This window comes from Cyprinus carpio, chromosome A23, assembly GCF_018340385.1.
Source record: "Cyprinus carpio isolate SPL01 chromosome A23, ASM1834038v1, whole genome shotgun sequence".
Taxonomy (NCBI): Eukaryota; Metazoa; Chordata; class Actinopteri; order Cypriniformes; family Cyprinidae; genus Cyprinus; species Cyprinus carpio.
The window spans coordinates 24,970,182-24,985,484 of NC_056594.1; the positions used below are offsets into that span (position 1 = coordinate 24,970,182).

Below are 15,303 nucleotides of genomic sequence, written 5' to 3' on the forward strand. Positions count from 1 at the left end.
TCCCAGCGTAAAAACATACCCAACCAGCATATGCTGTTTTTTTCAGCAGGGAAACGAAAAATCAATACATTCATAGACATTATTGCATATACTCCCTCACACACGAATGGGCTATACTTACGTTTTACTATGTGCATAAATGTTTGAGTGCATTTTATATACTTGCAAAGCATACAGGTCACATTTACTCTAGTAAAGTTACATTATTTTAGCAGATACTTTTATCTCCGCAGCAATAAATAAAGAATACTGCAACCAACAGGTGGTTCAATCACACTTGTACCTTATGGTAACACTTTGCAAATTATTTTAGCTGTCTTTATTTAATGCAAACTCTTGTGCAAGTCACCATCACACAGAAGAAGCAGCTGTTTCCTGAGATGAGCAGAACCTCAGATGCTCAACCAGAAATAAAACAGTGGCGATTCCCACCAGACCAGACAGAACCAGACGAACCAGAGCCTCAGTGATGCCACAATTATCCAGACAATCTGAAAGAGATAAACATCTTCACTGCACTTTGCACAGATGTCATTGTAGTAGGAAGAGAGTTTTGTGGTGAATGAGTTCTCACACCTTCCTGTGGTGGGCAGATCTCTTTCTTGTGAAGACGGACACTCTTATTGCTCACTGGATTCACAGCCGTGCAGCTGTAGGTCTCTGGATCATTATAATGAAGCTCTAATGGTAAACTGAGGTTAATGCTGAGATCAGGATTGCTGTTCTGATTCATTATTTCACTCCCTTTATACCACGAGATAGACACGTCTCGATCATTCTTCACAGAGCAGAACACAGAGCAGAAATCCTCCGTTGCTCGTGGCTGCTTTAAAGTACCTGAGAGATTTGTTTTGTATATGTTACATTTCAGCCTTAAAGTTCAGGCAGTGTTTATTTTGTTGCTTTACTGACTCAGAAACAAGCTCCTGCTCCTCTCGTCCAGCAGTGATTTAGAGGAACCCTACAGGACAAGATAGCAACCAAATGACTAAAAAGACTCACCTGTGGACAGGTGCATGATCGCAGGTACAGAGACAGGTGCTTTAGGACAAGAAAAAAGTTGTTACATCTTTTAATAGCCACATTTAACAGAAATCATCAAATCAAAATAGATATTTATAATTAAGTAACATCTTATCTACAACATTATTTATAGTTCTAATATGATAATATTTGAATATTAATGTAACCAATTAATATAATGTAGGAGATAATACACAAGTGTGAATTAAATTATTTTAAAGCACAGTGTAGAGGTCTAATGCACACCTAGCCATGGATTACCTCACTTTTACCATGATCTTTTGACATTGTCCACTGAATGGCAAAAGATCATGGTATAAGTGAGATATTCCATGGCTAGGTGTGCATTAGGCTGCATTATAATGCATTATTTATTGTTTGTATTGGTAGCAGCTGTAACTTGCCATATACATCAACTCTGATCTTCCTCTCAGAGATGTCTAACCCGTTGGTGAGAGATACTTCATAAACTCCAGAATCACTGCTACTGATATTCCAGATGGTCAGTGATCCGCTCTCTTGATCCAGTTGCAATCTGTCAGCAAGTTTATTTTCATAATGTGTAAAAACGTTCTCCTCATTCATCTGTGCTATACGTGTAGCAAGACTGTCACTTTTATAAAACCATATAGTCTCAGAGTTTTTATGTAGTTGAGTAGCTCCTGTGTGTAGAGTGAGAACATCTCCTTCCATCACTGTCTTCACCTCATCCCATCCAGCGTTCACTAGATCTGAAACAATATTAAATGCATTAAATATGTGTTATATTTTGTTGGTCTGTGTTTGTAGTTATTGCTTGCTTTTTTTTTTTATGTCGTGGAGGAAGAGTGGTGGAAGATGTGTCATGATGCGGAGCCTTTTCAGCTGCTGCATGCTCAATTAAAACTAACTTAATGCTTTGGAGTATGAATATTGCAGAATGGCTTACTTCCCACAATTGAGAAGCTGTGATCAGAAAATGCTCCTGCCCACACTGCAATGACAAGCAGTGGCTTGAGAACAATTCATCAGGCTCAGGTTTCGGTCTGGTCAGAGTCCAGAATTGAACCCTAGAGCTGGGAGACATTTTTCAACTACTAACAAACTGACTGAATCCATCAATATTGAGTACAACATTGACTCTTCTTCCTGTAAAGAGATGCCTACGAGTTCACTCACCCACTTATACATTTTAAAGAAAGCAAAGGGAAAGACTAATTTCCTGATCAGTGGTTTTTGGATTGTGGTAGTAAAGTTTGCACCAATAATAGCTATTTATTCCTTTGTGTGTGTGCAAATTTTCCACAGAATTTAACATTTAATGGTTGTTGACTTGTCTTAGTTTGATTGTTTCCACTGCAGGTTTGAAACCTAAAGGACTTGCATATGTGTGACTTCCTCCTACCTCTGAACCACAAAGAAAATGTCCATAACTGCTGCCAGTTATCAGATCATAACCCTTTCCGGTAAAGTGACGCATGCATTGATTTTTGCTTTGTTTTATGATATGTGTGTATAATGCATCAACCAGAGATGATCTTACAGAGTTGTTTTCAGAGACAAAAACTTGATCAATTACTTCAAATTAAATCTGTATATAAAATGATTAGAAACATAGTAGGCTATTCACAACATCCGTCTACTCTTATAATATTTATTGCATCAAAGATACTGAACAAAGTATATGAACCTCCCTTTTCACACTAAAACTCAAGGTTAAGCGAGAGAGCATTTCTAGATTGACTCTACGAGACTGTAGAACGGTGATGGTTCATTCTGATGTAAACGGCAAGTTTTATTAAACACGTTTACTGTTAACAATGCTAGTTGCATATTTTAAGAATAGAAGAGTACAAAACGCAGTACACTGACTAGCAACTACTGAACCAGTATTATTAGGTTAAGCGACCGGAGAAAATTAATTAACATCAAATTACAAAAAAAAAAAAAAATTATGAGGTTATATCTTACCTTTAAAATTGATGAAAATCACAATGAAAACCCACATGCTGATGAACATTTACAGGTTTCTTGAGGTTGTCTTCTCATCAGATGTTCTCAGTGAAGATATACTGTCTGTGTTACATGTCCACTGTCTGTTTGCACCATTGTTTAACCTAGTTTCCTGCTTCCTGTCTCTTCTGTGGTCTTTTTGTAGTTATTTTGCCCCCTCTCATTACTCAGATTGTGTAGGTGTGTCTCGTTTTTACTCTGTGTACATATGATTCCTGTGTTTTTAGTCAAGTCTTGTATTTTGTGGATGTTGTGGGTGTCCTCAGTTCTGCTCTTGTGATTCCTTGGTTTCTCTTCCTTGTTTATTTAAATTATTGTATATTTGATTAAAGTTGCATTTTAATCTTACTCTCCTCCCTCGTCTCTGAGTTCATCCAGCGTTACAGAAGACTCTTAATCTTCCTCGGTCAAGGTAGTGGGTCCCTTGAGGTCCACCTACAACAGAGACTTTTTGGACATTCCCTATATCTCACTGATTTCCTGGACGTTTCTCTCATTCATCTTTACTGCTATGGAGTAAACAAGCATCTCCAATCACTGCTTATCAATGATGGTCCTCAAGGGCCGCTGTGTGAGTTCCTGGACACAATCAGGGAGTAATGAATGGAGCCAAAAGAACTACAGAAGAAACTGGACTAAACAAAAGTTCATAGAGACAGAGAACGTGTACCAGTTTCACATCATGAAATCAGTTACGCTCGCTTGCAGCAAAATAATCTTTCAGTTTATTAATTTGTTCACATTCTCTTTAAACCATGTTTGAAATCATGACATTATGCTTTTAATTTACTAAAGCCACATTTAAAGCTAAAACACAGTTTCCACACATTTTAGAAATTGATTTGCACGTTCCCAAATATTAGTGTTTATTGTTAAGAACTAATATTTTCGAGCTAATATTTTAGAACTATAGAAAAAGATTAATTTACTCTTGCTGTAGGTTCTATAATTTCACCACTAGATGGCGATCAATGACTGTCTTTAGTGTGTTGAGAGAGTCATGCTGCCTGTAAACCTTGACACATGTAGTCACTGAATGTATTTTGTGCTAAAGCAATGACAGCCTACATGATCAGTTTAGCTCACATAGACTGATGCTGTGCTCACTTTGTGAAGAGTGTTGGAAAAGTGACTTCTGAAATTGAAGTATTGAACAATGGGTCAAAGGCATTGAGATAAAGAAAAAAGTAAATTAAATACATTATGTTGCAAGTCCCAGATTAGGCCTAACGTAGGCAAATGTAAGTTTTATTGTGCTCTCAATAAACTTCCTAGACTTAATTTTCTAATGAGAAAAAAAAAACTGATACACATTTCTCTGGTCTTCTGTCAAACACTGGAGGCCCCCCAACACTGCACATTTTGCATCTCTCCTTTGTCTGACAAACCCAGTTCAGGTGTTGGAGTCTCTATAAATGAGCTGATGATCGAATCAGGTGATTAATGAGACATGGAAAAACCTGCAGTGTTGGGGACCACTGCCTTAAAACACGGAATCGTCCCGTATTTAAAGGTAAATCGATACGATTTGTCCCGTATCTTACAAAGGCCAGGGATTTTGCAGGGTGGATACTAACAATTATAATGAAAACAAATTTTCTAAGTAGAGAAGCTCATTTGAACGTGATTGCATTTTGTTGTCTTTGTTTCCATAGCGACAGAGTCTCCAGGGCCAGGGGGCCGCTTTCATAAACTGTTTAGACTAATCTTAAAAGGTTAGTCATCTTTTTTTTTTTTTTTTTTTCTTCAAAGACTGGTTAACTTTTTTATTTCAGTTATGAAAGGTATATGGTTTAATTTGTATGTGGAAAAGTAAGCCCTGAGACCCCCTTGCCCAACTGTCTAGTTGGGTCAAACTGCGCTGTGTATCTGAAATCGCCCCCTACACCCTTGTTATACATGGACGCTGTGTTTCATTCAAATCTGATTTCTTCGTGTACAGAAAGTATTTCTCGTCACTTCATAATGTTACGGTTGAACCACTGAAGACAGATGGAGTATTCTGATGATGCTTTCATACTTAGCTGGACCTTGACAGTCTATGGGGACAGTTACAGGCCTCCCGGTTTTCAATCAAAAATATCTTCAATTGGTGTTCTGAAGACGAACAAAGCTTTACTGTTTTGGAAGGACATGGGGGTAAGTGATTAATGACAAAATTTTCATTTTGAGGTGGAGTATCGACCTAAGGCTCCCGTAGATTTGAGGACGTTACCTGCAGATGGTTTTAAGTGTGTGTGATTTTCTGGTTTCTTGTGTTACTTGGTTGATTGTTTTGATCTCATCATTGGTAATTCATCGACATTTTTGATTTAAGAAAAACAATGAACGGCATGTGGAAATCGAATATTAAGGCTGCTAATCCACTGATATAAAAAAAAATACAAATAGATAAATGGATATAAAAAAGCCTGTTTAACTGTTAACCAGAAAAACAACAAAATGCACGCAATGCGCTGTCCACTGCTACCGCAGACATCTACGAAACATACGTCGTTGAAAGGGACCTTTGCCTCCCAACTTGCAGGGTTGCCAGATTTTCACAACAAAACCCGCCCAATTGCTACTCAATACTAGAGCGATCGCGTTTCGAGGAGGGACCCCCGTTAAAAATCTGTAAAATACACGTTTTCTGGCGGGGTTCCCCGGGTACAATTCGCATTCCATGGACTAAATATCACGTTACTGTGGTCGCTTCAAACCGCGGCAACAGTGTTAAAGTAGTCTAAGACTTGGCAACACTACTCACAAGTATCGTTTTCAGACAAATGACGTCAGCGATTCAAATGCTCTTTGGGAACCAATCAGACAGCATTGCTCGTGCTGTTGCCACGAGCCCCCCACACGAATCGCCATCATGGCTGTGTTCTCGACGCTTCGTAACTGCTGCAGTCGCAAGTAAGTAAAGCGTTTTACCATCCGAGAATATTGAATCTGTTCGCTACTTCAGCACACGGAATCCTATTTAACATCCATAAGAAAATGGAGGTAGGTTAATAAATACAGAATATGAACGTAGATTTAAAAAAAAATTCGACGTCTGAAAGTGAACAAGGACTCTTCGGTCTGGTCTGGACCGCCCTCTGCTCTTGCTTTCACTCACACGAGCGCTGTGAATCTTGTTTGTTTGTGTGAAGTTACACTGTATTTATAGTGGTTAGGAATTTTTGTTTCTATCTGATAAGTATAGTTATTCACTAAAAAGTTTGTTCGTGAGTGGTTGAAAATAGGACCGGTGAGTGTAGGATATTTATGTGGTGATAATTATGTGCGAACAGGAAAGTAAATGGGTGTTACCGGACGTTCGTTTTCGAGCATGTGTACCTGATTGGCTCATGTCTTAATGATTACGGCAGGTTTAGGGGGTAAATACTTTCCCTATCCCTCCATCCATACGGCATGAACATCCATTTAAAGCAACACCACGGTGGTTGATGTGGTTGATAAGCGCGATTGACCTACAATGGCTGCGTCCTCCGGAGGTCGCATTTGAAGGCTGCATACGTCATTGAGGATGTCTTATTTAAAAAGAAAGTAACCATAATAAAATCGACTTATTCTTTGTGAGGTTTAAAATACTATAATTTATTTTTTACTTTGGCACTTTAAACGGTTAATTTTCTTAAATTAGACTTCCCCGATGACGTATGCAGCCAAATGAGGACACAGCCATGACAGCTAGTCAGAATGAAAACCTGTCCCTCTATCTTTTTTGATAAAATTTTGGACACCGACGCGACCACCATTCAAGTGGGACTTTATAATGCCAATAGAATTGTAAACCGAAAAAATCAGCAAGTGAGACAACGTGTGAGCTTTCACAATTTCTTAGGAAAATTAATAATTTTCCAAACCTAACTAATATACTGGAGGCAAAGTTAGCTTTAACTGCATGTAGATCACAAACCTCTGAAATCGCGTTGATAAATGTAAACTTTATTGAGTTTTTGTCCGGAAAACCGCAGCGCCTCCGTTACTTTCCGTTTATTTTTTAAGGCAGTCTTGCCCTCACAAACCTGGCGGAACGCGTGACGTATCGCAGCCACGGCTCAAAGCAGCCAATGAGGCGTCCTCGGTGTATAGTCTGTGGTGTGGACTGACCCTCCCAAACGCTAAACCAGAGTGTGTGGTTACAGCGGCTAGTAGGTTGCTCAGATAGTAGCGGGCCGTAGAACATCTTCTCCGGTTTAGAGGTATTCTACCACCACCGAAATATTTTTAGAGACATTATTTTAATGTCGAAAACTACATAGTGTTTTGCTTTAACGACGGGGAGAAGAAGAATCTTCAATCTTGAAGATTTCGCAGTGCTGTTAAGAGAAAGTCGTCTTACTCTTCGTCTTGGCTGTGTCAGGTGGGTTTAGAGTTGAGGGAAGTAGAAGGATGGGTTGTTTTTGGACTCTTTTTTTCCAGAATACATTTGCGTATTTGGGCTTGTAGTTGTGACCGGTAGGAATTTATCGTTATTTAGCGTGGGTGTGAAGGACCGTTCTTACATGATGCATTGCCAGAACTGTAAAACTCACAAAAGACTGCTGAAATTTTATATATATGAATATGCCTTTGATTTGTACATGTTTGTCATTAACAGGTGTTTTGATGGAACAGTAAGTTTGGGTGTTAAGAACTATTTCAGCCAGAGTGTTTCTGTGTCCTCAATTGCTCTGTCCCTCCCCTTCTCTCTCCTTTCTTACCTACCTCCTCTCTTGCTTTTCCCTCCTCTTCCGTTTCTGTATCTACTCTCTTTAGTCTTCCCTGTTCTGTCTCAGGGGAGGTTAGAATAGCTGATTGCTAAGATATTTTCATTCACCATTCGTGCAAGGGAACGGATGTTTTGTGAAAAGTTATCTTTATCTATTCTCACAACAAGATTAAGATATTCCCAGTCCTTCCGAGATTGAATGATTTTCTGATGAGATGAGAGAGTTTGTATTGTGAGGCACTAAAACAAATGCAATGCTAAATAACAATTTTCTAATTGTCTGTGATAGTTGATCTGGACATGATGAAACAGAAGAGTAGTATATATTACAGCAAATTGTTTTAACACAAATTCAACTAATTCCTGTTTGCCATTCGTTGTGTTCCGAGTTCAGTTTAATATTGTGAAGTTTTTAAATGAATCTACTCTTGCTTCGTTCTTTCTCTGCTGTATTCGATCAAGGTTGCAGCTATTTTTCTAAAAGGCATTGTCAGTCCCACCAAAAAGCCAAGCTTATAGCCATTACACTGTTGCTTAGATGCTAATTTGTACCGCGCAGATCTGCCCCCCAACCTGACTTTAGATTTTTGTCGAGCCTTTGAGTTCTGTATTTGCTCCGCCAGATTAAAGCGACATACTTTCCATGCCCTGTGGGACCCACAAAGAGACTTCCATTGATCCCTCCCTACCTAATCCACGGTTACCCTGCGGTGTTTCCCGTGTGTCGTGCTTCTAACCTTTCTCTTTAGCTGTATGACGGGTGTATCTGTTATGCCTGGCTCGCCGAGATTGAGGCCTTTAGTTCCCTACAATCCGTGTGCATTTTGATGATCGCGCCCCCCACTTGCGTGACTCCTTCCACCGGCAGTTTTGCGTCCTATCTAAGAAAAAAACCCCGATTTTACTTTTCCTGTGACCTATGGTTAATCCCCTACACACTATCCCCGGCTTTCCCGTATGCAGTTCTCAAACAAGACAATATGCTTGATGTATTTATAACGATATAGGAAGTATGATATTTGTTGGTTGATATTTTTTGCTTTTTTTTGAGAAGACATTGCTTGCTCTTTTTTTCTGCAAAGAAGGACTTGCAGAGCAGCAAGCAGTCGCTATTCATAGAATCAAACACCAAATATAGTACCTCTGATGTTACTGATGGGGCTGTCTGGAATGCATGAGATGAAACTTTTGAGAAACACTGTTCAAATTCTAAAACACATAGTTCTTTCTTTCTGTCCCAAACAGTCGCTGTGTGTGGTGGCTGAGTTGAAGTTGGATGGCAACTACCCGGCGCATGATGTTACTATACCTCAAAAAACTGCTGCAACTGGAGAGCAGCGATTCAAGTGAAACAACTTTTACAAGAGACCGATCAGCAAAAATTGATGCGCAGTCTGCTTGTGTGCTCACTGCTGCGGTCTGTACGTGGAAAACCAGGCAGTCTTACTGCGCGCAATTGAAGAGAACTGCGTCTTGATTCTTCAGCTGTCCGCCAGAAGCCTCAGGCCTTATCAAAGCACAAGTTCCCTGGCAAGCAGGGTCTGAGATACACTGCTAAACTGGTTTCACACGGTCTGTGCTCAAGCTACACAGTACTGGTTACCTGTATCAGGATTTCTGAGAAAAAATAATCGTAAATTGTTTCCGTGCATTGTGTCCCCCGTTGTTGTAAACCGTATGTATATTCTTATTATTTTGAGGCTGGAAAAGATTTGTCGACATGCGACAAGAGTTTTTGTCTGCCGTTTTCATAAGAAGCTCATGAATAAATCGTAAGTTACATTACACAGTAGCATGACTTTAAAACGGCAGAGACTGTGATTCAGGCAAATTATATATATATATATAATTTTTTTTTTTTAATTTTTTTTTTTTTTTTATAGCCGCAGGACAGCAGTTTGAAAAGGAATTATAAGTGTAACATGGAGGTGATCTTTACTGCTGTAAGGACATCAGATGTGACACATTGTTTGATCCACAGAATGAACTCCTCAAGAGAAGAAACTGTTGCTTGCACAACTCTTAGATAATTGGTGTAAAAACCTGTGTAAACATGCAGATCCTTCACTGACGTTGATCTCAAAGGAGTAAAGCCTGTATGATTATTTTTGATTTGGCAGAAGACTCTAAACAGCTGGTAGCCGGTGATTGGTCACCGTGCCGGGCCTGTCGATGATGGTCTGTTTGTGGGTTGTTTCCCCAATGTTACAGTGATGATTATAGTTAAGTGTTCAACCTTTGTGATGTTTACCGAACCAGCATTGTACTCAACAAAGAAGCCACCACAGAACCTCACACCCAAAACCTCCGACAACGCTGGACACCTGTGGCGGGTGCTTTACTGATTCTTCCAGTCTCCTGGGACTGGTGTTTGTTTCTTCTGGAGGAAAAAAAAAACAAAAAGAAGCCTGCGCAGGCAAAGTATTGTATCTTTTGAAGGGAAATGATCGGGGACTGCATCACAAAATTGTGAGGCTAAAGTTGCTCTAATGTGGAATGTTGTTCTCATTGAGAAAACTCATTATATTTTATATCTAAGAGTGATTCCCCAAGTATTTAAAAAAAAAAAAAAAAAAAAAAAAAAAAAAGGGTCTAACGGACAAAAGTACAGTTGTCTAATCTAAAGAAATTTTTCTGTGTAGGAGAAATTAATTTTACAGTTAATTCACCAAATCGTGTTTGTTATGATTTTTCATGTATGGGCGGATAAAGTTAATCAATTTTATTTAAAAATCAAACCAGACAGAAGGTTCCCTTTTTTTTAAACAATTTAAGAATAATGGGTACATCTAAAACTATAATTTAAATTTATTTTGTTTTGTTTTTTTAAAATAATTTAAAAGTCGGGTTTAAAAATGAAACCCCTGAAAGTAAAAATTTATCTTTTCTTTGCCCTTTTTATTTGATTTGATTTGCATTTTAATTTTTTTGTGTTTTATTCGGGACGTGGGGCATTACGGGCGAAAACCCGAAAAACCCCCTGCGTCTCCGGGGAACTCCTCATGATCTGGGGTTTTCTCGGGTTTTTTATGTACCCATGCCCAAAAAAGGATTTTTTGCCGTGTTGGGCCTCCTGAAGTCAGTTTCGGGTTTTCTTTCAGCCAGTCGAAAAAAAAAAATGTGAAAAATAAATTGAACAAATGGCATGATTGCAGCGTGCCCTTTTGGGTTTGTGAAAGACACTAAAGTATCGGGGACACCTGCGATTCTGATGTCTTGACTGCAAACGAGTCTCATGTTCCTTGAATGAGGGGTCAAAACCACATTAGTTTTTTGTTTTGTGGGGGAAAAATTTGTAAATTGAAATAACTTTTTTTCTTCCCAAATAAGAAAGCACTTTACATTTTTGTTGGGGGACATTACAAAAATGTTAGGTGAAGGAAAAACTGGACCCGGCAACCCTTTTAACTTTATAAATACGCAATAATTTTTCCGCAGGGCTGGCGGATCGTCAGCCCATATCAGCGGTTTTTTTAAACAAAGATAATTTCTTTTATTTGCCAAACCTGTAAATCGTTAATTAAAAACATTCCAAAAACCTACCCCCGTCCCTTTGGGGAAAACTGATTTTGTGCATGCTATTGGCCGTGTATTTATAAAAAGTGAAACCAACCAACATTAGAACAGTCTACTCTGGCAACATCCAGTAACCAGTGTTTAGAAAAAAAAAGACAATCCGTTTTTAGATCAATTTCAATCAGATCACAAATACTCAGGTTGGCTGAGAGATTCAGAAAAAGGGGTGGGAAAATTCTGGACCCCTCCACCCACAACTTTTTTGCGTTGCTCTCTGGCCGGCGCTACAAGGACTGAGCCCCCAAAAAAAAGAAAAGCTTTTCCCCCCATATCCCCCAAAAACCACAACACACCTCAGGACAGAAACTGAAATAAAACTCTCCACTGTAAACAGCACATTCACAATTTTTGTCTGAGATTTTCTTTTCTCTATTTTTTTTTTTTATAAAGATTGTAATTCTTTTTTTTATTGTGTTTTTTATTACCTTAAATTAGATGTATGTCTGTTTTGGAAGCTCCGACACCGGACGAATGCCTTGGTGTTAAACATTCCAATAAACTCTTTTGTTCTGAAGAGAATGAAACCTTTGGGTCAAATATCAGATGCACTTTTTTTTCTTCATCCAAGAAAGCTGAATTTCGGGTACATATTAACCACAATTTAGTTTCTTGCAGATTTCTGAAACACTGCGATGTACTTTAGATTTTTAAAGTGCTTTCCAGTTTTGGTGCAATATAAAAAGATGTCATAAATTTATAATATATAAAATTGATTCACTCAAAGTGGAAAAATAAGATTTCTCTGTATTTCCCTTTTTCACTTTTATTTTTAAAAAATTTTTGTAATTTGTTAGTTTCTTGTCAATGTTGATTTGTTGTCAAAGTCTATCTCTATATTATAATATATTTTAGTGCCACATATCTTTCTCACACCTTTAACTGGTGTTTTCTCATCTGATTGGTTAAATAATGTAAAAGTAATAATAATAAAAGTACTCTTCCATAGTATCATAAGTGTTAAATAATAAACATTCATTTAAAAGTTGTACAGTTTAGATGAAAGCTACTGATTGGGAAAATCCCAAAAAATTTAATGAAAAGAATGGTTCATAATTAATGGAAAGGGACAATCTTTGAAAAAGTTTAAGTTAAAATTTTTTAACTTTTTAAAGTCTTAAATTTTTTAGATTTTTAAAAAATTAGTAAAAATTAAATATAAAGGCTTTTTAAAAAAGAAAATAAAGAAGCAGCTTAAAGGGTTTAAGGGGAAGAAAAAATTTAAATTTACATTTGATTGATTACATTTTATGAAAACTTTTCCCCTGCCTTTGGGTTTTTCCCTTTTTAAATTTTTGGGGGTTTCCCTGAATCATTGGCTTTTCTTTCTTTTAAATCTTTAAAACCCAAAAAATTTTAACCCCAAACAAAAAAATTTGTAAAATTAAACTTTTTTTTTAAAAAAGAAATTCCCATTTTAAAACATTTAAAAAAGAGGGAAATATTTTATTTGTTTACATGATTAGTGTATTAAAAACCCCTTTAAAGGTTTGTCGATGTATAGGGGTTAGGGGCCCAAAAAACTGACTTTTACGTGAGTTTTTTACCAACATTCCTTTATATGGGGAAACATTTCGTTATTTATAAAAAAAAACCCGTAGGATAAAACCAAAATTTTCACTTTCCGGGGTTGTGGTTTAGGGTTAAAATTTTGTCAGTAAAAAATTAATTTTTTTGTTGCAGTACTATATTTATAAAACAATTAACCCTAAAAAACCAGTTATTTTTTCAGAAGTTTAAAACCCAAAGTGGTTTCTTAATGTACTGCTGTTTTCTAAAATAATGATTCACCTGAAAGTGAGGACAATTGCCCTCCATAGGAAACCCCCTAAAGCAAACTAGGGAAAGTGAAAATTAATTTGGCTGAATTATAGGGATTTTTTAAAAAATGAGACTACCCTTAGGGGGGGGAAAAATAATGTAGCGAAAATCAAAATGTCCAATAGGGATCAGTACAACTTTTTTAAAGATGTGAAAATGACATTTAGGTGTCACTTGGCGGGGGGTGGTTTTCAGTTTGGGGAGTGTGGGGTTTGGGTTTGGGAGGGGTTTGGTGCATTATATTTTGTGGAAGGGGCAAACACAAATAATAAAAAGATCAAAAAAAGGCATTCCCCCCGAAAGAAAAAAAAACCGTTTAGCGCCCTTTATGTTTCCCCCTTTTTGTGTGAAGGGGGGAAAATCCCCAGATCACATTCCCCACAACAACAAATATGTCTGGGGCTGCAGCCAGTCCTATGTTCAGTGGCCCGAGGGCTTGCACCTTTTGTTGTGTTTTGTGCTATTTTTTCAATATCTCTCTAGGATAATTACCCCCAGTGACGCTCGGGGGAGATGTCTGAGACAGAGGAGAGCAGTAGGGAAATTTTGTTTTCGACGTGCTGGGAGGGTCAAATTTTCCCCAAATCCCGGACTGAAACCCCCTTGTGTCTGCACATCTACTAGCCCTGTTGGTTTGGGGATTTATTTTTCATTTGTGAGTGCGCCTAATAAATTAAACCCTTGTGAGGGTAATAAACTACTGTGACCAAAGATTCCCATTGTGGGTTGTAAACCCGCCTTTAAAAAAATCTGTTGTCTGTGTGGGTTTGTGTGTGTGTGGGGTGTGTGTGGTGGTAAGAAGCCCCTCTAATTTTGTGGATAAAATGAAGTTTCTGTTTTCTGATGAAAAAAGAAAACTAAACCCTTTAAAAAACCATTCCCAAAAGAGGAGTGTCTTTTTTATTTTTTAATAAACTTTTTTTTTTCCGGTTTTTGATAAGCGAGGGAGCTTTTTTAAAATTTTGGTAAAATTTTAAAAATAAGAAATTTAAATTTTTTTAGTGCTTTAAATGGGGCCCCGGGGCCCAAAGGGGAAAAATGCGTGTGGTTTTTTAACACACCCCCGTGGGGATTTTGTGGTTGTTAATGGCACTGTGCTTTTAATTTTTTTTTTGAAAAAGAGACAGTCTTATGAAAAATTAGTTCCGGGTTTTGGGGCAGGCTCAAAACCACAAGTGAGTATTTTGAAAAAGGCCCCAGAACATTAATTTGTTCACTTTAGGTCTTCTCAGTTTATTTTTTTTAAAACCCGGTTTTTAAATAATCAATTGGTTTTTTAAATTTTCAAAGTCCCCCTTTAAATCTAAAACACAAGGGGGTTCCCCCCACATTTGGGGAAAATTTATTTGCACTTTTTCCAAAATTAGTGTTTTTTTAGAACTAAAATTTTAGAAATAAAAAAGCTGTATTTTTGAAATTGGAATTTTTTCCAGAACATTCCCCCCACTTTCCCCCAAAACCCACCCTTTTTAAGCCCAAACACCCCGAAGAAGATATTGATTTTACAGTTTTTGTTTAAAACCATTCCCCGAAAAATATTAATTCAGCAAATCCCTTTTGTAGTTCTATCATTTCAACCCCTAAAATAGTGAACAAAATGTTTTTTAGTGTGCTGGGGAGGAGTTACAGTATTATTTTGTCACTCAAAAAAAACAATGATTAAAAAAAAACCTTAAAAATTTGGGAAACTATCTCAGTAGTTTTAGCTAATTAGATAGGAGAAAATTTTTTAGTTTTTTGTTGGTTTTGAACTTAAATTTTTCAGTTTTGAAATGAGCATTATTTTTGTCTAGGGAGAAAAGAATTTGTGAATTGCAGGTTAGTCAATTTATTTTTTTTTTTTTTTTTTTTTTTTTTTTGCCAAAGCAATAATGAATGATCACAGTTTAGCCCACACAGACTGATGCTCACTGTGTGAAGAGTTTAGAAAAATGTGAAAATGTGTGGAACCCCTTTAATTCCAAAATTTTCATAGACATGAAAATATCCAAATAATGTGTAATTAGTAACCCTTTGAAACAATCAATTACTTTTCTTTTTTTTTGAAAAGTGTGTGAAAAATTGTTTTATGGTCGGTCACAGTTTTGACCGGTGGATTTTTTTTCTAGACTGAATTAAAATATTTCTGCATTCATCATAATTGTTACATCTCAGACAAGCTATTTTAAACTCTTGATCCATTGTAGCGTTAC

The 15,303-nt window shown here is 37.3% G+C and overlaps 1 protein-coding gene across 1 annotated transcript; it reads right to left on the reverse strand.

Annotated features, from left to right (window-relative positions):
- Window positions 1-333: 333 nt before the first annotated feature.
- LOC109104607 lies at window positions 334-3,867 on the reverse strand. The gene is made up of 5 exons (XM_042713955.1): window positions 2,974-3,867; window positions 1,428-1,754; window positions 1,003-1,041; window positions 577-837; window positions 334-491 (listed from the first exon to the last, which is right to left on the reverse strand). Exons 1-5 carry the CDS (start codon window positions 3,020-3,022, stop codon window positions 352-354), a joined length of 816 nt encoding a protein of 271 aa, XP_042569889.1. The 5' UTR covers window positions 3,023-3,867; the 3' UTR covers window positions 334-351.
- Between the last annotated feature and the right edge of the window lie 11,436 nt (window positions 3,868-15,303).